Source organism: Tinamus guttatus, unplaced genomic scaffold (genome assembly GCF_059628265.1).
Source record: "Tinamus guttatus ecotype Peru unplaced genomic scaffold, ASM5962826v1 Tinamus_guttatus_pri_ptg000314l, whole genome shotgun sequence".
Classification (NCBI taxonomy): Eukaryota; Metazoa; Chordata; class Aves; order Tinamiformes; family Tinamidae; genus Tinamus; species Tinamus guttatus.
The window spans coordinates 9,014,620-9,039,270 of NW_028288848.1; the positions used below are offsets into that span (position 1 = coordinate 9,014,620).

At 36.2% G+C, this 24,651-nt stretch overlaps 1 protein-coding gene across 1 annotated transcript in view; it reads right to left on the reverse strand.

Annotated features, from left to right (window-relative positions):
- Positions 1–22,865, reverse strand: part of MYOF (myoferlin) — a 65,454-nt gene extending 42,589 nt beyond the window's left edge. Inside the window, exons 1-9 of the mRNA XM_088528796.1 lie at positions 22,600–22,865; positions 18,005–18,060; positions 16,949–17,040; positions 7,362–7,470; positions 5,937–6,021; positions 3,172–3,329; positions 2,363–2,491; positions 1,058–1,120; positions 900–950 (exon numbers count right to left, since the gene is read on the reverse strand). Of these exons, the coding sequence (XP_088384922.1) occupies positions 900–950; positions 1,058–1,120; positions 2,363–2,491; positions 3,172–3,329; positions 5,937–6,021; positions 7,362–7,470; positions 16,949–17,040; positions 18,005–18,060; positions 22,600–22,687 (831 nt within the window). The 5' untranslated portion in view covers positions 22,688–22,865. The remainder of the gene's footprint in view (positions 1–899; positions 951–1,057; positions 1,121–2,362; positions 2,492–3,171; positions 3,330–5,936; positions 6,022–7,361; positions 7,471–16,948; positions 17,041–18,004; positions 18,061–22,599) is intronic.
- Positions 22,866–24,651: the final 1,786 nt, after the last annotated feature.

Consider the following 24,651-nt stretch of genomic DNA (forward strand, 5'->3'; position numbering starts at 1 on the left):
TGTTTCTTGCAGATAAAGGCCAAAAGGGTCATTCTCGAGACAGAATTACTTTGGGGCTCTTCAACTGGAATGTGCGCCTGCAGGAATGGAAAACCACTGACATGCTATCACCTGCCTGTCCTGCCTAGTCAATGATCAATCGTCCCCAGAGCAATGCAACATTCCCCAGTTCCCTAGAAAGTAGACAGAGAATAAGCAGCAAGGAACAGAAACAACCCGATTTGTGGTAAAACCTTTCATGTACAAAAGAGCTCTTGCCTACGCGTAGACGATTTTGTGAAAAACAGGTCCAGAGGCCACTCAGAATTTACACAGTAAACAGTAAGCAAACACAAAATACAGCCAACACTGATATTAAGAATGATAGGACATTCCAGAAGCCATTACATTTGTCATGTGAATGTTCTGTCTGTATTCTCTTAGGTAAAAATACTTTAAATAGGCAGATGCTTATCTCCCAATATTAACAAACATAAATAAATCATGACAATATCATTGATATAATAAGAGACTTCTCCATAATCTTTTTTTTTTTCCTAACAAACTTATGACCAAAGGAACACTTTCCCACACCATTTGAGACTGTATCTTCATTCTGCCATACATATCACTGTTCTGCCTGTAACCGTCTAATAAAATTTTCTCTTTAAGTGTTGCTTCATACCATAAAACATCCTGCTACCTTTTGAGCAAGAGAATTTACATTAGGATTCTTTTTTCTCGGGTCAAAGTTTTATATAAAACAGATTTGTTAATACAATGATTTCCTACTGAAATAAGGAATTGCTAGCATTTCAAGCAAACCATGATTATGCTAAAGCAGTACTTTAAATATTGAAAAAAAATAACCTCTCATTTTCTTTATTTTAGACAAGATATGAAAGTTGGTTCACACCCACCTTAAATTCTCCCATTAGACAGTCTGCTCGCAGAGAATAAGAGTCATATACCTAGAATGAAAAAACAGGAATGTTCCTAAACCTCATAGTAAAATGGACAATGGCAGCAACAGGCATTCAGCAACTTTTTTTTAAATATGGACCATTTTTTTTCTTACCCGAATGCTAACTGTCTCATCAAACAACTCTAAAGGAGTCATGTGGACGTTGTAGAAAAATATCTGTCAAGATAAAAACAAGAAGTGCCTCAAAATGACAAACTCGAACTCATGAAGATACTATTTTAAGAGAGTTGCAAGGCACGCCTGCTATAACACGTTTAGTCTCTCTCCTTACTGAATGCTGGAGATGACAGTTTAGCACATAATTAATAACTAAAGAAGTTTAGTACCGTACTGACAAAAGACAATCCCACAAGTTCCCTTGGAACTGATACATTAGATATAACTGTGCTGTAAACCTTCAGCACTGCCTTTGCTCTGCACTTCACGTTTTGCTCAGGGGAACAACCTCTGGATTTGTAAAGGCTGTTCATTCTACAGGATATTCAATCCCAGTCTAGCTATATTGCAACTTATCGTAATTTTTAAAAAGGTCTCATTTAGTGCCAATGGTAATCATGATTTTTATGATTTGCCTATTTGAAATCCAAGACCATAATAATAAAGCTGATATGACAGCAGGAATATATCATTTATATTTGCTTTATTTATAGTAGTGCTTCACTAGGTTTGGTCTTTAAGCCAAGCCATATCCAAGTCACTACTTTATTTGACAAGAGAGAAGGGTTGGTCCTATTCCCTTGTTAGCCTGGATACTGAGACTGACTAGAAACCCATTAAATGTAAGGTATAACTGGCTTTCTCCATTCTAGTTTTCAGCCACTGCTTAGTCACCTTGATTATTAACTACAGCTTAGTTCAAGTCTCACACTTTCATAACCTGCTTGTTTTTGCCTTCATGATTGAAAACACCTTGCTATGAATTCCAAAATTTTCTCAATTCTCCATGTGTGTCCAGGCAGTGAGAGAATCTGGCATTTCCAGATTCTGTGTGGCAGTCTTATTGACTCAAAGAACTAAATTGAAAGCTAAGCTGGAGGCACTGTAAAGGTCAATATTTTTCTCAGATTCTGCAGATTTTATAACCTGCATACAACTATTTAAAACTGTTATTTTACACTGACCCCACATTGTCAGTGGGGTTGAGGGATGTTCTTCACACATCATAGCTGATGTTTAACTTCCTCCTAGTTTTATCTGCTGAGACTGCCAGCAATTTGGGCAACAGCCAAGTCATTTTTAGTGATATGAATACAAATAAAGGGACGCAACAAGTAAACATCTATTAACCAGAAATAGCCTTTAACTGTTGGCAAATTTTTATTCATTAATCATAATGAAAGCTGTATTACTCCAGTTTTCATTTGCAAGTTTTAAAATAGCAGCTACTTTTACACTTACTTCATCAAAATATGGGTTGTTCCCCCTTTTGATTCTTGTTCTGTGTGTCTGACCACAAACATGAACTTTCACTACAGGTTTTATGTTATTTCCAGGTAATTGTCGGCCTTCGATGACCCTAACACGAATCTGGAAAAGACAAAAAACAACAGCAACAACAATAACAAAAATCCAAAAACACTTCTGTTAACAACCTGTGTGTTTGATCATCTATTATCCTGTTCACAATACTTACTGTTCCACCCCAAAATTTTAGCCAACACCTTGAAGTAGCTGGCAGACTTGGGCTAAGCAGTCATTTAAAACTAACTAATTATAGTTAGTTTTAACTATAACTATACTATACTTATTATAACTATAGTTATAATAACTATAACTATATAGTTATTATACTATAACTACTATACTAGTTACGTTAGTAACTACGATTTTACTTGAATTTTACAATCAGTATTTTTTTAACTTGTTTTTACTACTTATTTCTAAAGATGTTGCTGTAGTTTGAAGTCCTAAACCTAAATCACATTTATCTAAATTTCAGTCTGTACTGAAATTCAGACTGTCAGAGCTGTACAAAACTATTGATCCTCAAATTCTAGACCAATTTTGGTCCAAATTTCTGAACATCTCTGTAATAATCGGCATTCTTGAAAAATACTTTTGAAATATGGGCTTTCAAGCAATGGAGATGCTAACTATCTCCAAGCACGTTTACCTTGCATTACCGGACATTAAATTATTCTCAGAATATGGAAAGGTATGTCATGCCAAGCAGAAAAAAGCAGCATGCAATATTTTACAACTGCTACCTGGAAATCTTGTGGTTTATTAGAAAGGATTCTTCGTGTTTTCTTTCCTTTGGTGATACGTCTTGCAAGCTGGACTTCCTTTGTGCTACTTGGAACCGCTGGTGCACCAAGTGGACCATCCACATTATCCTCATAACCTCCATCCTCTTCTCCATCTGCTACAGTAAGAAGTAATGCACTTAATAAATAGCATCACTTGATGTCCAAGTTACAGGAATAAGAGCCTGATATCCAAGGGTTGCATTAAAACTGTATTAGTACTTCATTTTAACAAATTATTTATGCTAACTCCAACTCCTTTTGAAAGCAGGCCACTCTGGCATACTTCAAACCCCAAATTTACATCCTAACCAAAATGACTATTATACCTGTCCCTCTTTAGGTGCAGAGTATCTAAGATAATTTGTCTACATTCCCTTGAACTAAACAGCTGAAGTTGCAGCAAAGTACAACTCAGCTATAATCATCACTGATTTGCTCACAATACACCAGAAGTGATTAATTTTATTCCAGTTGAAGCTAGTTTCTGAGCAATAGTATTGAGCCCTATCATCTCAGTGGCTTTTACTTTAGGATCTTTTAGGATCTACTACCATTAATCTAAAATACAAATCTCAATCACATTTAACTGCAAAATTAAGGGAAGTGTCCTTGTAAGTCTCTTGAAAAGACTTAAAGACTGTTCTAATGCCACCTGACACTACAATACTGGATCGTACAATAAAATTCCAGTATTGCAAAACAGATCCATAAATATCTAGACCACAGAAGTGTGTCACTTCCTCACTTATTTTTTCTCAAAGAACAGTAAGTATGGTAAAAATCTACAAAAAGAACAAGTCATCTCTGGTGTTTAGCTTTAGTAAAATGATGTTTGTTAACTTTATGAATTAGCTTGCCAACACAGAATGCTGTTCACTTCGTGCAACCAACCAAGTCTTTAGTGATTCTCACTGAAAAACGTATGAAAGTATAAACCGACGTACTATACATTAAATACCTCTATATGCTATAACTACAAGTCCCCACCTCTAAAATCTTTCAGAATACACCTGTGCCCTGATGGTTCATGCAGCTGACTCGTTACACACCCTGACAGCCCTTAATATTTTATGTTTGAAGTGGAACTGCAGGGGCCTCAACTGGTGAGGTAATTTCACTTCACTGGAAATAGATATCTAAAATAATTAAATAAGGCATGTTTGCTAATTTGCACTGAAAAAAAAATCATGCAGATTGCTGTACAGCAGGTAAAAGCCTGCCATGTTTTACTTTATCTGTTCTATAATTAAGTATATGGTATATGTACATCTTAAAATAGTTCCCCAAGTAATCTTATATAAATCAGTTTGTATTTTTACTGTTCGGGTTCAGATTTCTATTTAAGTTTAGTAATTTAACACAGAGCTTTTGTGTCTGCATCTCTTTCTGCACTGCCCAAGTGACACCTCTCATTGAACTTAGGTGGAATTAAAATTTCACTCCAGGAGACTTCACTTTTTTGCTTGCTATGTTGCTCTATCAGTAAACAACAGCCAAAGTGATTTACTCATTACAACGCAATGTACAGGTGTAACATCCCTTGGGGTAAGAGGAATAACAGGTTTCTGCAGCGTTGAGAAAAGGTATGCAGGATGACTTCTGCACGAAACTCACCAGTGTATTAAATCATTATCACTACTTCTGAATTAATAGATAGTAACACCAGGAGGCTAAATTTTGCAGAAGCTTCAAAACACAATATTAAGTGCCATAATTCATAAGAATTGAACATCAGATACTAGCATTGAGCTTCAAAAATAGGCAGAGTTCAGAATGTCACTCTCCAAAGTGTTGGGAGAATTCAGGCACGGTGTAAAGGTAATATTTAGTTTTTTTAATATATAAAATATACATCTTTACACCACCGAAGATGAGGTGTTTACTGGCAATCCAGAGGGATGTGGCAGTTCACTAATCTGTCTTCTTCCTTAAGCCAAAATATAAGCTTTTGCCCATATTCTTCAGAAACACTCTTATTTGCAGACACCTTCCAGAAGCAACCAAACTGAAAGCAATCATTCAGGCAGTAACAAGAGCAAAGACAGATATTAATATATAATTCAAAGCTGCATATCTACAAGCTTCAGTAAACAGAAGAATATGAAATGTGCTATTTAACTGAAATTGAACAAAACCTTGGAGATCTACAGTACTACATTTGAACATTATTGTTAACACCAAAACTGTCAGGCCTTGAACTGATCCAGAATTAAACTGGAAATTTGGAACATGAAGGTTATTAGCTATTTTTCCTACACAACCAGTTTAATAATCATGGAACAGCAACTGCGACAGACTAAATTGAATGATCACAGTAACAGTGAATCTTTCATGTTTCAAAAATTTCACTGAGCTATTACCACAACCCCTCCAAAACCACTGGCCATGCACTGCCCAGGGCTTTTTTTTTTTTTTTTTGGTTAGTCCTATAGCAATACAGCAGTTAATTGCCTTCTAATTTGGGCACTCTGAAAACTTCCTTAAACAAAAGCCCTTTGAAAAGCTTTAAGCCACATTATTCTTCTGTAATCTGACTCCATTAAAGACAATGATGTTAAAAAAACACTCCATGACTGGAAGTGCAAATTTTCCAGACTGTAGTTCTGAAAGATCTGTATTTTTTAAAAAAATTACCATTAGAAAACATTGACATGCTTACTTCTGTGTGTTTGGATTTTTTTCCCCTCCATTAGCAATAATGTTCTGAGAAAAGACTGAAATACCTTCTTGTGTACTGATTCCTCCTGGGTCATTTGGATTTGCAGGTCCAGCTGGTGGCTCATATCCTACTACCAAATCAATAGTTGCCTGTATGGAAATGCATTATTTGATACAGAGTTAATACCGTTAAACAGTATTAATAACAATGTATTTAAAGCATTAAGTGGGCATAACACTTTATTTAAACAGTAACAATTTCTACTCACAGCATATTTTATAAAAAAATACTGCATCCTCTTAGTAAATGAATAAACTGGTATTAAGCTCTATATACATGTGTGTGTATATATATATACACACACACACACTCACACACAAAATAAGGACTACATAATTTACAGCTAATGAGAAATAGGCACTAAAACTATTTAACAAACTGAATTACTGTATTTATATTTAGAAAATTCCAATGCGATACAAATATATACAATGTTTTACAAATTTTAATTTGTTTAATTTCACAGTATTTGTGGCCAAGAAGGTGATTGTTACCATCCTGCACACACAAATGCAAAAATAAAGGTAGTGACAAATAATGCTATCTGATCCACATAACGAGTCTGAATCAGAGCAAAATTTCCTATCTGGCTTTTCTAACTGTTTGTTCATACCACCATCCTGGAAAAAAGCATTAAGTCATTGCCCATTATAATCATAAAAATGTCATTTTTTGCATGCAACTGCAGTTTTGAATTTTTAAATAAACCATTATTATTTCCAGTTGCCACAGTAACATGTGGATTCAGAAAAAAAAAAAAAAAAGTGTGATGAACTAACCATGCTCTTAAGCTACAACTGAGAAGATACTGAAATCTCTTATTAAGTGTACTAGAGTGCAAAATAAGGTGTCTTATCAGCTACTCTGCACAAACAAGTTACGGTCCCAACTGCACGAACTCCTTCTGTCAGACATCAATTACTCTGTTAAATTTAAACACAAGCTAAATTAAGTTAAGCAAGTTTTTCTGCCATTTTCTGAACTGAGATGAAACTGAATATGGAAATGTTTATGTGTTTCCTAAAAATACATGCTATGACACAGATGGATGGTACAAATAAACAGGCAAAAACTGCATGAGGGAACCCCTCATGATACATAGGAAAATATGATTTTCCAATATCAGGCATATTTTTATGAATAGCCTGTTCAACATAATAACAAAATACCTACATACAAATATGTAACACAAACATACAGTCAGCTTATCTGACTTAAAGGATTCTCTTCAATACCAAATGAACTCAGATATAGGTATAGGCATAATATACTTCATTATAAATTATATTTGTCTGGAGCTTTGGATATAAAATTGCAAAGCATTTAATCTATAAAGCAAAAATAACTTAAAAATACATTTTTTTTCTATATTCCCTTTTGTGGGAGTATTTTGATCTAGAATATAGGAAAAGAAAGAAATGAAACTCACTCCAGTTTCTTGTCCCCTTTCATTTAGCAGAGGTACAAGTTTGAAAGGAAGAGATCTGCTCTGGTTACCTACAAGGTCCTTAAGTGCTATGGATGCACTACCAATTAATCTGAAACGAAGTAAAAATTGTATTAGAATGCAAGTGTAAATCAAACAGAAGATCCCTTTTATCTGTTGTCATCCAAATGACATCTGTTTGTCAACCAAATGACTCCAGCCATGACTTGGAAACACAAAACACAACAAAAAGACATAGCAAATGCTATCTAATGATTAAGTACTGCTAATTTGTATTTTCTGTATCATTACACTTCAGCATTCTGGTTTCCTTTACTGAAGACACAGCTCCAACATAATGAGGTGAAAGACATAAATTACTTTATTTATTTGATTATATTCTTCTGAATGACCCTCAATAATCATTGCCACTTGTTTCAGCCACAGAGTTCTCATAATTAGAGAATATAACACTTCCCCTTCCTTTATAGCTTTGTAATTCTCAGATGAGAAGGGCTATATGACAGCTAGACACTATAGCTGTTGTGGCACACAGACCCCAAAAGAGATATGCACACACATGTCCATGATAAAAACAAAGAAACAAACACAAGAAAACAAATACAACCAACGCGCTTACTACAGTCTTTACAAAATAACCTTCCTGATGATACTTTAGACTTTGCAGTAGATTCATCTGCTTGTCTCTAAATTCTCAGATATTTAAATATGGCTCTAGAGAGGCTTTACCCAGTAAACTGCCCAGGAAGTTTAACACTATGTGGCAGGATCTCCTGGGTTCCATTTCACATTTGGGGATTGCACGTACTACTCTGAGGCTCTTTAAGAAAAAAAAGAAAAAATAATAATAAAAAAAAGGCAAGAACTGGATACACTTTTTACCTGAGAAACTTCTTTTTAGGTAGAATTTCTATTTGTGTGGGGCTATTGTTGTAATACGCTGGCACAGTATTTCACCTCCATAACATTTAGTAATAATTTACTTCTGAAAATTGTAGCAAGAATCCACTGAAGGGGATTACTGGAATAACTAAGATGTTTGAAAATGAGAGGACCCTGAGTTAATTTCACTATGTAAATATTACAAAAAGCTTTCCAAACAAAATACCATAATTTCTGCCAAACTAAAAGATCTTTAAGTGGAGAACTTAACCAAGGCTGCTTTCAATAGATTCATTGCTTTTTCATGCACAACTTGAGGCTTTTTTTTACATAAAGCAAGAACATTATTATAGCTAGTCTCAGATACTATAATATCACAGAACACACCTCACTGTTTGCAAACTATGTTAGAATACAGTAAGTATAAACATTATTTTTCTGTAAATACATATTCCAGGTATTCCAAACCACTACTTTTTTTTCTCTGTACATAAAAAAATACTTATGTTTCTGTTCAAGTGACTATCAGAATTACTTTGACACTGGCAACTTTTCAGTAACCTGCTTTCCCAGATCATCTCCCACCTTCAATCCCAGTTGTCTTTTTGATAGTTTGGACTTCTCAAACTTCCCACTTCTGTGTCCACTATTTTCACCTGCATTAGGATTATGCTGGGTCTTCTGTGCAGCCTGACCTCTCTCTCCGCATCTTCTACAACTCCTTCCATCCCACTGCAGAACTTTTTCCCACTTCCCTGTTGACCTCTGAGCTTGTGACCTGCTATGCAGCCTTGTTCCCCATCTCTGCCATTTCTTTTTCTCCACCTCCCTCTCTGCTCTCTTTCCCTTTCTCTGTTCTATCTTAAAAGCACCCATTTCCATCTGCCTTCCCACAGTTGCCATTTTCTTTTTGTCTAGGCAATACTTGATCACAGTTTTCTATGTACAGAGCAGGTATCATACAGGCAAGGCACTGATATGATTAGACATCCAAAGAAAAGTAGAAAAGATTCAATTCGTAAGATTGGAATTTGCAAATATATTAAGAAATTCCTTTTTTCTCTTTAAAATGGGCTTCTATTATATTAACATAGCTTTGTAAGCAAACAGAAAATAATTGATACAGTGGAGAGTGACAAATAGTTGGATTTCATTTATGCAGCTGGATACTGAAGGAAACCTTCTATTATCTACAGTCACTTTTTTTCTTCAATACAAATTGGATCAATAATAAATGACAATTCCAAATACTCTCATTTTCCCCAAATACTTCAACTATGACTATGCCTTCCCATTTGAGAAAAGCATAAGCAATTATAGAAGGGAAAAAAGCCAAGTCCACCCAAAAAAAAAATCTGATTCTAAAGAAAGGCAGAAAAAATATATTTTCCTACATACATTTGTGGGAAAAAAAAAAAACACAAAGTAGCTGATTTGGATTTGATATGAACAGGAGTGAATTATTTATTAACACCAAAAAGAACTTCAAATCAGTTCATATTCAAATCTTCCACATAACTGTACAGGAACCACACCCTCCTATCTGGTGACATTAGCCCAAGGAGTAGCTGTTGAGCAGTAGAGCTTTTGAAATTTGCCAGGGTAAATTTGCATTTCCTCATACTCATAGGTCCTGCCCCAGTGATAACAGTGCACTCACTTGAATACAATAGGCTTTATTATACACTGATCACCTCAGATGACTGAAGAGGCATCAGTTAGAGAGACTTCCTGCCTGATATTAGTCTCAAATCCTAGGTTTTCCTCTCCTCTACCTCTAGGTTCGGCAAAAAGGATCTCTATTTCTTTTCCCCATTATAGCAAGAATGGGAAATCTAATATTCAGCTTATCTATTTATTTAATTCAAAGCTTTAATTCCAGGCAGTCAGTCTTTGGCGTTTTCCGAAGTGGTCCTGTGCACAGAATGTGGATGCTTCACTCCTTCCTTAACAGAAGTGCAGGACGATTGCTTGGTCTCCCTAACTTGCTGCTTAGTGCTATCTTTACCCCTCCTCTTGGTGCATACAGGTTTGCAGATCCAAAAGTCGTAAAAGCCTTTTAACTCTTATCTTGTCCTGCAATCATTCAGCTACAAACTCCAAGCTCTAAGCATTTCTTTTCTTCAGCCAGGCTGAATCCCTCCATGGGAAAGAATCACTGTTATAGACCTCTCAACAACTACAGAGGCTATACTTGGCCACTGAGTTTTACTCCTTAATTCTTTTTATGTAGCCTTTCATCACCCTGTACAGGCTTATACCTGTACAGTGACCAGACAGCCCAAGAGTCTCTTAAATTTCTCCAGCTTTACAAAAGTTGAAAAACAAGCAAACACACTAACCTGTCCTGTCACAAGCAACTTAAATATTCTCATTTATCTACTAAGCAGGACCTGAAAAGATAAACGCAAATTCCACACATAGAAGCGAATTTTCAACCATTCAATATAACTTCTAGCAGTACTAGACTTAAATCAAAGAGAAAACTCTATTTAGAAACCAATTAACTATCAATTGACCAACTGTTCAACCCAGTGTTGCACTTGTGCCAGAGCTAATTAAGCCGTTAGTGCTGTGGTTAGTGCTTCCTGTTAGCCACCCAAATAACCAAGAGAAGTGAAACTTCACAATCATGCCTCAATGAGAAAAATGAGGAAATGCTGATTCACTCCACCAAACATTTTATTTCTCCCTCTCTCTGTTTGAAAGTAGCAATTTATACAAATTTCTTTGGCATATCAAGCTGACTGTACGCTATTCCTACCGGCTGCCACGCATGCATAATGATTCAAACCTTTAAATTCTTTTGACTTTTTCTATTATTTATTTTGGCATAAGTTTATATTGATTCATTCTCTTCCTTGATCCCACACTGTAAGTTATGATTGCTGCACTCGCTGTCTTTTTCAGTGTCCTCCATTATGGAGTCTGTGCTACAGGCCCCATCTCCCACCTTGTGTTATTCATATACTGAAAAATAAAACATTATTAGCAGTAAAACAACTGTTTTCATCTTCTTTAGTTAACTGATAATACTTGCTGCAGGAACAACGTTTAAAAAAGCAGCAAATTGTGGAAATTATGGGTACTATTTCATACAAAACAGAAAATCCAAAGACTTAATGTTAACCAGGCTGGATCTTACGTACATTCTATGGAAGGACCGCCCAGCAACCACGCACAGCCTCACACACACACAGAAGAATTTACAGAAATTGATCCAATTGTAAGAGAATTCAAATGGTCTAGAAACCATTTTAAGTAATATTGTAAATGTAAACATGACCAAATAATTTGCTGTACCATTTGTGGCTGCATTCTTCTGCCCGAGAGAAGGGTGTGCTCAATCTGTTTTTCCTGTGTCACTAGGTTACTAACAATGTAAAAACCTGGAGAAACACATGATCTCCTGCCTACAAAAAGGCTGCCAAATCAATTCATTGCAACAAGACTTTAACTTCCTGTTATTTTTTTAAACTTCACAGACAGAACTGAAGTGACTCATTTTTTCTTCTTTTAAACTGTATAAAGACTTGAGTTCTTAGAGTTTGAAATATTTCCAAAAGCCCTGGATATAACAGAAAACAGATGTTTTCTCTTTTCATATATCTTTATACTGGAAAATCCAGCTAAGCATGAAACTTGCATGTGAACTCTCTCTAGTTTATTTTTGTGTTGATCTTGAAATCCCCATCATTTGCTTTATTTATCTTTTCCAGTGACTCAGTCATTTTACCATGAAGAATACTCATTTAAATCTGCAAAAGTTTAGTGATCCTGCAAAGGAGTGGCAAATTATATCTCCAGGAAAAAAAAAAAGAAAAGAAATGGAAAATTACACGTAATTTTCATTCTGGCTTGATTTACAAAAACATGTCACAGCAATGTTTTGACGAAGTGTAGAAACAGCATAATATCCACTATGCTCACTGAGTCATTGTAAAAATTGACTGGACAAAAACTATAAATTGCTGGTTTCTTGTTCCGTGTGTTTCTAGGTGTGGAATATGTGTTCTGCAGTCACTTCTCCAGCATAGCCAGCCATGCGCACAGCAGTAGCACCGCATGAAATCGCATGAAACAAATACAGCAGTATTTGTTTTGCAGAAGCTTTGTGAGTGAGAAAACAGAAAGCGAGGGTAGGGCTGAGAAAAACATTTTTCTGCTTATATCCTACCCTGCAACAAAGAAAGCTGGCAGAACATTCCAGCAAGAAGCAAAAGTCTGCAGCAAACATGGGGTCTCTTGAAGTAACAGGCTTTTACCCCTGAGGGGCTAGAGTTCAGCTAACGTCATGAACATTACATGTTGAAATAAACGCCATATTTAGTGTTGTATTCAATGAATACAATTTTTTAATTAACTATAATAAAAATTCTGTCAAGAGGTTATAGTAGTAGACATTGTACTCCATCTTTGCAATTCTGATCTAGTCTGCAGATAATCCTAGGTAGCCTAATTTGTGCACTGTTTTCATACATCTTTTGTAGTTATATGCTGGCCTGAGATTTATGTAAAAAAAATATACATTTGCTTTGCTTTCTACCTTGCTGAGCAATAAATCTGTGGGAGAATTAGTGAGAGAGGTTCCAAACCAAATCTTTAGACCAAGGTGGAGGAAACTTGATTGTGTAACTGGAAAGAAAATTTCATTTAGCGCTAAGATTTATGCAAATCGTTTAGGGGCTTCTTATCTCTAATTATAAATATCACATCAAATCATCAGTTCTTTGAAGTCAGAGGAAGTTGAGCAAGATATGCTTTGTTCTGGGAGCAACATCTAAATACTTCTCCTTAATATAGAAAACTCTGAATTCTTCTTTACTATGATTGAACAAATAAAATAACAAGAAACTATACAGGTATAATTAGCCACCATTTAAGCACTAGGAAGAACAAATCTATATATATAACAACTACTACTTTGGCCAAGTAAAATATTTTGTCCTTTTGTATTAATTGCTTCTTTAAAAAACTGCCTACTTAAAGTATTCTTAATTCAAGTAACTCTTATAGTCACATTATCTGACAGAGATATTTAGCCATATATATGCCCTATAGAATATCTTCCTGTTCTGTGATTGAGATCACCTCACTGCCAGGCAACAAATTACCCATTCTGAAGAATGGACACATTACAACAATGAACCGTTATTTCCTCAGGCATTTACAGTTAAAGTATCACCTATAATAGTCACATAAGGCTGATGTATAAGCCAGAAGAAACAAATACACACAGCTTGATTAGCAACCCAAACAAAGCAATTCCTTCTATTTTGCCAGCTGTAAACTGAACAGAACTCATGAAGAAACAGTAAACAGAGAGAAAGAGTTACCTACAGCAAAATTCATCTGTATCTAATCTAAATCTAAAAAACATTGAATATATCAGGTTATGAAACGTGATAAGCTTGCTATAAAGCTCACTTATCTGCATAGTTATACACTTTTAACTATTAAAAGGGGATGCTGTGCAAGACTGGCAGTACTATGATATGATAATAATATTATCTTGAATTCAGTAAAAATAATTAAAAAAAACACACACACACAAAATAAACAATATCCCAGAAACTCAAAGGCTACATGGCTTATGCATGCATGGGAGAAACATAAGGGAAGTTTATTTCAGATCTTTTTTTCCCCGTCTTTTACATTCTTTTTCCTTGTAACATCAATGTTCATTAATACTACAGCTCTTCTGCTGTTAAATTGCTTTGTACTTTTAAAAGAAATATGAAGTGACATTTTCTATAATCTTTTCTATAATTCTCACACCCTTTTCCTGCTTCCTCACTCCCAGTAATCTCTCCCAAACAGGTCTACATGCTACACCCATGCAAGGGTTACCGAAGAAGAATCATTTAAGGTGTTGCTCTGTTTTTGATGCAGCTATACACATTTTTGCACAGCTCCCTATGTGGAAATTATTTTCCCGAAGTATTATTTGCCCCTTTTAGAACCATTTTTACCTATCATTTTTATTTGTCCTTTTTATTATTATTATTTGTACACAGAATATATAAATTGTAGACAACTTCTGGTACACAAAAAAAAGGCAGGCATAAATTCTGTACTTGCACAAGCTAGGGTTTAAGATTCTCAAACATGAACCCAGATAATATCTAATATACACACATACAGAAAAAGACAAAGAGGCCTCCTTAAATTTCAACCTATAAACACCATTAATTCTTAGGAACATCTGGGGGGTTTGAGATGAGCACCTTCCCTTATTTGGTGATAATGTTTAAAATCCAGCACAAAACTCAGACTCTTGGCAGGCTTTCCTGTACCAAGATTTGTGCTTTCTGGGATTTCCCCAAGAACAGAGGCATGTAATGCATTCCACTTACTGATTGAAAGGAATTTCAAGAACGAGAACTCTAAAAGCACCAGATTGGCTAACAGTGACAGAATTGCAATTTAGATATTAGGAGAAGACTGGAAGTAGAGTGCTAACAATAAATGTGAACATATGCTTAGTTCACAGTCATAAAATATACAAACTTACCACGGAAAAGTTAATAGAAATATAGGATATCATACATGCTCTTAATGCAGCAAAATCCAACACTAATGGGCATTGACAGGACAGAGAATATTTCATATTTCATAATATTCAATTGCTTTTCTCTCCAACAAACTGAGAAACATAGACATGTATCTCAGGCATGCTGGAAGAGAAAGAGCAGCAATCCGTGAAGTGCACACTGATGACAATATAGGAGTTTAGATAAAAAAAAAAATAGGCAGCTAGGATCTCATTTTGAAAGAGTTGTTCTTTTTTCTGTAAAGAATTTAAATGATTCTCCAGGAGTTAGACAGTGGATTGAAAACTGCCATAAGATCTTGACTTGTTTGTCCAAATGTATATAATTACATTTCTAGAGGAAATATATATATATATATATATATGTATGTTTTAAGCATAAATCTGCAGAAGTTCCCAAACACGACGACAAAGTTCCTTCATGGGCAGAAGGAAAGCTTTGCAAAGCAGAGGAGAGCCCTTACACAACTGCAATGGCAGCCATGAAGTAAATACTGCGTAAAAAAGGTGAAGATAGGCAGTAGAAGATAGAAGAGATTCTGATTTTTTCACTTCCTCATAATTCCTACTGGAGTCCCTTTTACTCACTGCTACCTCAACCTTTGCCAGAAATTTCAGTAGAAGCAGATTTGGACCCAAAAATAATACATTTTATTCTTCTTGTTGGTTATGTAAAAGAAAAGATTTCTTATTATCTTCCCTTTGTCAAAGCCTGTAACCTTTCCCTTCAATTTATTTGAGAGACTAGAATTCTTCCCACACGGTGAATCATAAAACAAACAAACCAACTATGTGTTTTGATAGAACAAGAATTAATTGCATTGGAAGATTCCCATGTATATCATTTTAGTATTTCAAAGCTACATATTTTTCCAACTGGCCACAGTAAAAAGATTCTAGCAACTTAATTTAGAGGAACAAATAGTTTATAATAACTAAATTAAAAACAATTACTCTTAAAGGTTAATGTATCAAAACATCCATATTAAGGAACTTACATATTTAATTCCTATATATTCCCATTTTATGTAGCTCAACAAAAATGCTTAAATGCCAATACAGCACTAGACAGCATTAAAGCACTCTCAAACTTTTTATAGTTTCCTCTTGACTTGATATGAAGAGATGACTGCTAGTCAAGCAACTTCAACAGCAAGACTAAACATAAAAATGCATAATTTCCACGAAATCTTACAACAGAAAAGACACGCAGAGTGCAACTATTCCGCGTACAGAAAACAAATGTATTTTTCATTTTTTAGTTAGAAGAAAACTATTTATTTTGTGGTATCTTTCCAGGCACATGTAGACATACCTATAGCTGTTGTTCCTTTAATTCTGTTTTTGTCTGAGCACCTAAGATTTCATCAAATGTCCACTGAAAACAACTGCATGTTTGAACTGATCTTTCAGCCTCTCACGAAGGAACAAATGTACATAGACTCATCCCAGGAGATGAGTCTAGGACTTGAATCCCTCAGCGAGGGTCAAACTTTGATTTCCTCGCTTCCTAGACAAGACTTCTAACAACAGAAGTAAAATACAGCTCCTTGGGGAGATTTTTTTAAAGGTGACTAAGAGCCTCACTTGCATTTTGTAATCCTTTTGTGTTTATCTTAGCCATGCTATGAGAATGGCTATGAAAAGTTCCTCAGAGCTATTTTCTGGATGCTAATCAGGTATCATAGCCTTGGGTGCTGAACTACACCCATCTGTGAGGGGACGGCCTGTCCCAGATATTTATAATGGCATAAATCTATCCACCTAAAGATCTTTAATATAAGGAAGCACCAACTGAATTAAGGCAGCTCTAATTTTCAATAAACAATAGTAGATGTAGTGATCTAAATTTTACCCAAATTCTGCTTCATACGCCCAAATCCTTCCTTGCAGTTAGTTTCATATAAGCATGTATAAAATTACATAGGAAAAGTGAGCTTTCCTTCTAAGTAATAATTGAACACACAAGGGATGGGAAACACACTGGCTTATAGGCTACAAGGATTTTTTTTTTTTTTTAATCAGAAGCCATCTAGCTGCATCAATCATTTCTCACCACTAACAATCAGTCTCATTTTCCCGCGGACTTCTGTACTGAAATTTAAGTGTTTAATGTTGGAGAAAAAGAACATACTTGTTTTGTCCAATTGTTTCAAAATCCTTCACAATTATCGTCAGGGAAGAAGAATTATCCAGAGCAATTCCTTTCAAGTCAAATTCAAGAATCTGAACAAAGAAATGCAGCAACAAGAAACCATGATTACAAGTTAAACGTAAATAATTAACAAAGGTGGCATGTAATGAAATTATTCAGAAATAAATTTTACTTCTACTGAGAGACAGACAAGAACAGCTTATATCTACAAGAGCACAGTGCACGATCTTGGAACAACCTCATAAAACACTCTTGATTAGGCACTTAGTAACAGCAATAACAGAAAAAGACCCAGGTTGTTTAATACCGACCCATTATCACATTTGTAGTTGCATTTCCTCATAGCCTATTTTATATTTATTCATAAGATCTAATACTATTTCCACTGCAATATTGATCAGAAGTCAGTTGCTTTTGAATTCAGACAGATGTTTTGTAGGTTTCCTTTCTTTGTATAAATAGTTACAAAATGTAACAATCTTTGACTTTCATTTCTGGTGGGGAAGAGCAGTACTAAAATTTTTATCCTAGAAAAATATTATGAAAGACGCAAAACACGACCAGATGCTTGAGCAGGGAGGTTGGACTAGATGATCTCTAGAGGTCCCTTCCAACCTCAACCATTCTGTGATTCTGCGACGCACCAGACTCATGAGGAACTTCAACAGAGTACTCCTCCTGACATGATTCTTTTTTTATTTTTAGTATATAATAAGAGGTCCAAATATATATCAATAGACATTGGTATACAATATCTGAATATCACCCAGTCCAGAATGAGTGCAGAAAAAAAAGCCACAGGCCACAAAAGAAAAAAAAAAAAAAATCATATTGCCTACTTTTACTTGAAATGTTACTTAATGTATCAATTATACATGGCACAAGATGAATCCACTCAGTGTTTGTTCATGCATTACAAACACCTTCACTATCACCAACTTCTGCTTCCAAAAGTCACAACTGCGGCAACTGATTTACCAACTTTATAAGTATTTTGTATTATAAAAGACCAAAAGTTTGGGAAAAAAAAATTACCTCATTCCAAACAGGATTGAGTTCACTGTCAATTTTCTTTGTTTTCTTTTTTTCATCTACAAAGACAAATAAAGTATAATGATTGACTTTAGTATTAGTAAAGAATAACACAAAATATCAGAATTCTTCAATGAATTTTAAATCAAACATTCCTTTTTTTTTTTTTTTTGGTCTCTTCCAGTAGTTACAGATTTTACAGGAAAAAATCCTTTCCTTTGGCCAATTTTAGTAATTGTTAAGGCTTTCTATTCTGTTCAGTTTATGAATTAACTTCTAGTTACCTCAAACCTTGACCTTTTCAGTACTGGTAAAAAAGAAAGAGAAAGCCCAGAGACATCAAACCCAACAATAATCTCAAAATGATGAACTTTAGCAGTAAAGACAATGCATTATAAACTTAGCCTACCTGGGTTACTAAATATTTTTAACTTTTTAAACTCCAAATAACATCACTTGAAAAAAAAAAAAAAAGAATTAATGCTTAAACATGAGTATCTTCTGCTTTAAATGAGCAAGCATTAGCAAAAGATACATATGCACACACACAGCGACACACAAGGAAATGTAGTCCTCCTCAAAAAACAGTTTTCCAGAGACGATATGTGAAGATGCATCACTTCACTGCCTGTACTATAGCCTATGAATTACAGATCTTTCACCATTCAAGGTAAAATCTGCATTTGGTCAAGCAACAAATCATGGGACAGAGTAAATTATATGTCTTGTGGCATTTCAATACAAGTTCCTTCTCCTTAAGGGAATAACAACTTCAGGTGTTGCAAAAGTCCCCGACAGACTCCCGTTACCTACACTCTTCCCTCAAAGAGAAACAGAATTGCAACAGGTTTGAAGCAAATAATAGCTGATAAGCATTTTCAATGTTTAGTTAAACTATATGCAGCTTCAACAGAAAATATGTCTTGACACAAAAAAACAATGGCAAACAAGCAGATCTCTGAACAAAGATCATATATCAGTGACAACAAATGAGTATATCTAAGTAATGCCAATAAACTAACTGCTGATGTATATCAAATACACTGTCAGTATCAGAAGGCTGGAGCTCAGACACATTCCTCCCATTTAAGAAACACAATAAGGTAAGAGCATTTTTATTATTTCCCAGTTATGACTATACTTTGCCAGAAAAGCTTTGTAGAGGTCCAAGAAGCAACAGTAAAGATATCCTGGGCAAGTCTGTACACATACAGTTTAAGTAGTAGACTGTAGTGACTCTTTCTTGGGATGAATAGCTGGCGGGGAAACGAAGGAAAAAAAAAAACAAACCCATACTGCAGATTGCAAGAACTGAGTCACATTTGTGTAACAGGAATTGTCTACAATTTATACAGGATATTGACTCACAGCATACCACAAAGGAAAGAACATTCATAACCAGGCTGCAGACTCACAATTTGCAGAACAAAGAACTAATCACTATGCTAGCAAAATAAATTCAAACTTCATGCAGTATAATAAGAGACAAAGCATTTCTGAATATGAATTTCCCTCAAAATCTGTGGTTTGACATTGTTACTCCGCATCCTCCTACAAATAGGAGACAGGAATCACAGAGCAGACCTTTCCAGTGCTGGTGGAAAGAAAGTAGGAACAGTTGCAGCTGTTAGTTTAAAGGTCATAGTGAGTCACAGATAGGAACCTGAGAGAAATAATGGATAAAAGTTCTATGACTCGTGTCTAAGCTCAATTGTAGCTCTGTAACAGAGGAAAGAGATTGATTAAAAAGGGGCCAAGACAATTCTTGACAAGGAGTAAGATTTTCCCCTCTGTTTTCCTAAAAACAAGGATAAGATTTATGATTCCATTATGATAGGCATATTCTAGATTATAGTTAAGAAAAACATTCTGTGATATGCATTTCTGTGAAAGTTGAATCAGAAACTAGAAAGCAAGCATTAGCTGCTTGAAGGCGCCTAATTCAGAAATATAAAGGGACATCACATTCCAGTTGACTAAGCGCCCACAGAACGTCCTTTAGTAAAGAACTAAGATCACACAGTGGTGACAGATGCAGGATGGAGCAAACAGACCTCTGAAAATCAGGAAATGAAAGTTACAATAATTTAAACCTCTGAAAAAAATAAACTAAGAATGTAATGAATAAGTACACTCCATTTTTTATTCACAGAAAGATAAGCTAATACAGTTATGCACTGCCATAAGCATGCTGTAAAATCATTACATTAAGTGTAAGTGTAGGAAAACAAGCAAACAAACCAAACATCATTTCATTTCATTTTTAGTGCATAAAGCCATATGACACAGTCAAAGGGAATGACTAAACCACCAACTGACTTAGCACTGGCAGCACATACCAGCCCTGCTAACTTTTACATCCAAAGGCAATAAACTTACTTATTTTTCTCCATTTCAGTGAATCTGACATGCCAAAAGAATTTTACTGACTTAGTCATTACCACTTAGTGCCTTTTCAGTGACGGGTCACACTTTTTCTTACCAATCTGCTGTAATAGCACCTAGCTCCAAGACAGCAAAACTAGTTTACTCTGGGGGTGTAGTTCTGTTTGAATAATAAAATGCTCTTAAAGTAAAGTTCCAACCCATTGGACTGATAATAAAAGCATAAAAAACAACATTTTCAACAAAAAAATCACTCTATTGTAAAAGAAAAGTCACAATGGAAACTATTGTACATTTCCTAATAACATGTACTACCATACATTACTATACTGATTGCACTAGCAGTAGTTAGTCTCCAAGCTATAGTGATATCAGTGAACTCTCTTCTATATACACATAGAATGGTACTAATACATGCATATTAACAGATAAAATGTTTTCTGGGTCATTTATAGACTAATATTTGTAGGATCATGATCTTTTCGCCTTCACAGTATAGTTGTAAAGACTAATCCTGAGAGATACTGTGCATTTTAATTGAAGTTAAAAAATGGCAAGAACTACATAAGTTAAAAGTTTGAAAATACTAATGAAGAAAATGTTTTTCAATGAAACACAGCTTCCATAACAGTTTTCTGTCAAGTAAGTCAAGTCTTGTACTTAAAGACTTCACCAAGAATACTCAGGAATGCGAGAATATAAATACACATTGCAGAGGTAAGGGCCAAAGTCCCATAAATGCCTGATTATTCTGAGTCTTTCCCAGCCTGTGAAATGTACTCCCAATTTTGTTTTTTTATGTCCTACTGATGTACATCCAGTGAGCATGGACTACAATTAGTACCAACTACTGCTGGTTAGCATACATCTGGGAAAAAAAAAAAAAATCCCAGCTTCAAAAGTTGAGGGGGTTAGGGACAACAGACTAAATATGAAACAAACCCAAACAGTAAAAAATTTAGAATATGAATACATGCCAGATATGATCTCCACTTCCTTGCACTTGCAGCCAGATAATCCAACTACAAATTAAATCAAAGCTCTTCAAAGGTTGGCAAGAACCTGACATTTTCTGGACCCCTTGAACCACTCTGGCCAGAAAACCAAAAAAAGCTAAGCTACTGTATGCAGTATAACCACATAAAAAAGAAGCAGCACGTATAATGAGATATTAAACATTCTACTAGAAAACTGTTAGAATCCAAGTTGTATTAAAAAGAATGGTTAAGCACATTTATGAACAAGAACAATCTTCATTATGATGCATAACAGATAAATATGATTTCACTCCTTTAAAGTCTGATGCATGATTCCTATGATAAGAAAACAAATCCTGCTATGTAAAAGCATGAAAACAAATCTTAGAAACAAACCCAGCTATGTAAAAGAAAAAAAAAAAACCTACAGATTCTTTAGGTAACTGAGCTGAAATAACAAATAATATGAGCAAAAGATGACAGGGAAGAATTTTATTAACCCTGAAATGCAGTAGAAAAAAGTTAAGAACAAAAGGCACTTTATTGAATCACTGAAGACTCAACAGAAGAGAAGTTATAAACCAACTCCAGCCCTCAACAAAATGTCATCATTTCAGATTTGATTTCTGGAGGTGACAAACCTTTGCAATGATTTTTCTTATTTTGGAAATACCACTTCCATTTCAGCATATACTTTTGGAAATTATATCCCCAGGAATTAACATAACTAATTGTCACAGTTCAGTTCAATGAATTACAAAATCCAAATTTCCTGGAAGTTTCTGCACCTCAAAAACACACCAATATGTGAAATCAAGTCCCTTTAGTGCAGCCAAAAAAGAAAATATTGACAACAGAAATCAGGTAAAGAATGCACAACAGAAAAAAAATACATATATATAATCTTTATAATCTTTAATAGCTAAATCAAAATGGATCTAACTATGCAATTTGGTTTGGACTTTAAAGCGAACAGCTAATCGTTTGCAGAAGCTTATAAAGTGTGGTTCTTGTAACAGAAACACTGCTGTCCTGAAAATAAAGTTTTCCCCATCAACACTCTCCATACAGTTCAAACGTCATTCAAGTAACTCCAGCTTTCTTACAAAAGTCTCTCCTAATATTATACCAGATGTAACTTTATAAACAGCTTATTACAAATTTTCAAGTACTTACATACATCACTAACCTAAAGAAACCCTCCTTCCTAAGTAAATTTATGACGGTTTTCCTTACCTTTAAAAATAACAGAAACAATAGGATCTGGTTTCCCAAACTTGGTTTTAGGGATATTGTTGGCACATTCCACAATCACCCGGAGCATTGTTTCCAGTCTCAACTAAACTTGTGTTGTCACCAAAGAAATTCAAAGAAGTCTTAAGTTTCAGGCTCTAACTTCTGGACTGAAACACTAGCAGGAAGGAGGCAGGGAATAGCTGGTTTAGAGTAAAGAAGGATTATGGGTGGATCTATGACGGATTAACTGTTGAAGGCTATGTAAAAAAAAAGTAGGTCTTACTAGAGAAATTCAGTGAGAGAAATAGCACAGCGAAAAACGGCTGCAGGATTTTTTTGGTCTTTTTTATTTTTAATCTGCATTATATTGTTCTCGTAAGTATCCATAGCAAGAGAAGTATAAACATAAGCAGTATGAATTAAGGAAAACCCCAGCAGTCAAGACACATGATGGCTGTCAGTACACCAAGGTATTAGACTTAATGACATTTCATACTTTTTTCACCTCTATTTCTAAAACTTGATTGTCTGTAAATGTTTTTAGTCTGCCTCTGTGACTCTCTTGAATCACGAAATACCTGCGACCTCTGAAGTAGTTTAAGTGCTCCCCCTTCAGTCGTGACCAGGAAGCCACGTATTAAATAGCAAATACAGCCATGTTAAATGCAGAGACAAGTATTTAGTACGTCTCTCGTAAAGAAATGATTAAAATACAAATGCAAAAATAAAAATGTAAAAGACTTAGAGAAATATCAGCAAAAACGAAGCGATAAGACCTTGTGTATTGCTTAGAGGACTATAAATATTTTCTCTAATTCATACTAGGATTAAAATCTACTATAACAAAACAACACAAAATTTAGGTGGACTCCAAAAAACTCATAAAACCCCACTGTGTACTAAACTACTCCATCTTCAGCTTAACAGCTGTGTTTCCCAACTTGTGATCTGTGGACCAAATGTAAGAAACCAGTGCTCTACTACGGAAAAGTATGTATTTTTAAGTACAAGTAAAGAGGCACAACAACAAAATGGAGCAATATGAATCATACATAGGCAATCAAAGTTTTGCCTACGTTTTATTTGGCTACACATGGAAACTACTGAACTAACAGTGCTCTGTGTGATCCTGGCTTACCATCTCTAAAACAAGATCGGTCTGGTTTCTTCTCTAAAATGATTAGATCTTGCACAGTTGAGAAAAAGGACTACAGAGAGAAGCACAGGAAGACAACGGAGACCATTACATAGAGAGGACCGAGAAGACCTGGCCAAGACCGTTCTACCCTGATTCCTGTCCTAGACAAGTCCCGGCTGTTGCAGCCCCCAGGGCTACCGGTGCCACTAGCAGAGCCGGCGACCTCGCTAAGCCGCTTACCTTGCCGCCGCAATGGCGAGGAGACGGGGCCTCGCACGAGGCGCCGCGAGGCATCGCTCGCCAAGCGACGTGAGGCAACGACCACCTGTCATCGCCCCTCGCTTTGCAACAGCCATTTAACGGCGAAACTTCAACCCTCTTCGAGGGGAAAAATGCTTAGGGGCTCGCAAAGGAGAGCCGAGCCCTCTGCCACCCCTCGGAACCGCCCGAGCTGCCCGCATGGGGGAGCGACCACAGCCCCCGCCTCGCCTCAGCCGTTAACTGTCCCGAGCACGTGCCAGGTAGGGCGGGGGGGCGCATCAGGAGGAAAACTCCAGGCTATTGGCCAGGCAGCGCCAGCGGCCAACGGCCGCGCGGCCCCGCCAGCCAATGGGGCGGCTCCTCTCAGCAGCGAGCGCACCGTCGCCCCCGCAGCCCTTAGCGCCCGCCCCATGGCTGGGCTCACGCCCCACCCACGCCTCGCGCCCAGCCCTCCCTTCCGCGCAGCCGCAGAAGCGTTCTCGTGTGCGCTTTCGCCCTCCCCGTCTGTTTCGGACCATCGGAGACACCGTAGCCGTCGCCGTGGCGGCGGGATTCAAACTCCCGGAAGCGGCGCCGGGCCGGGTGGCTGCGAGTGGCGGCGCCGCCACCACCGGGCAGGGCGGACGGGCCCCACGGTGGGAGCCCCCGCGGCC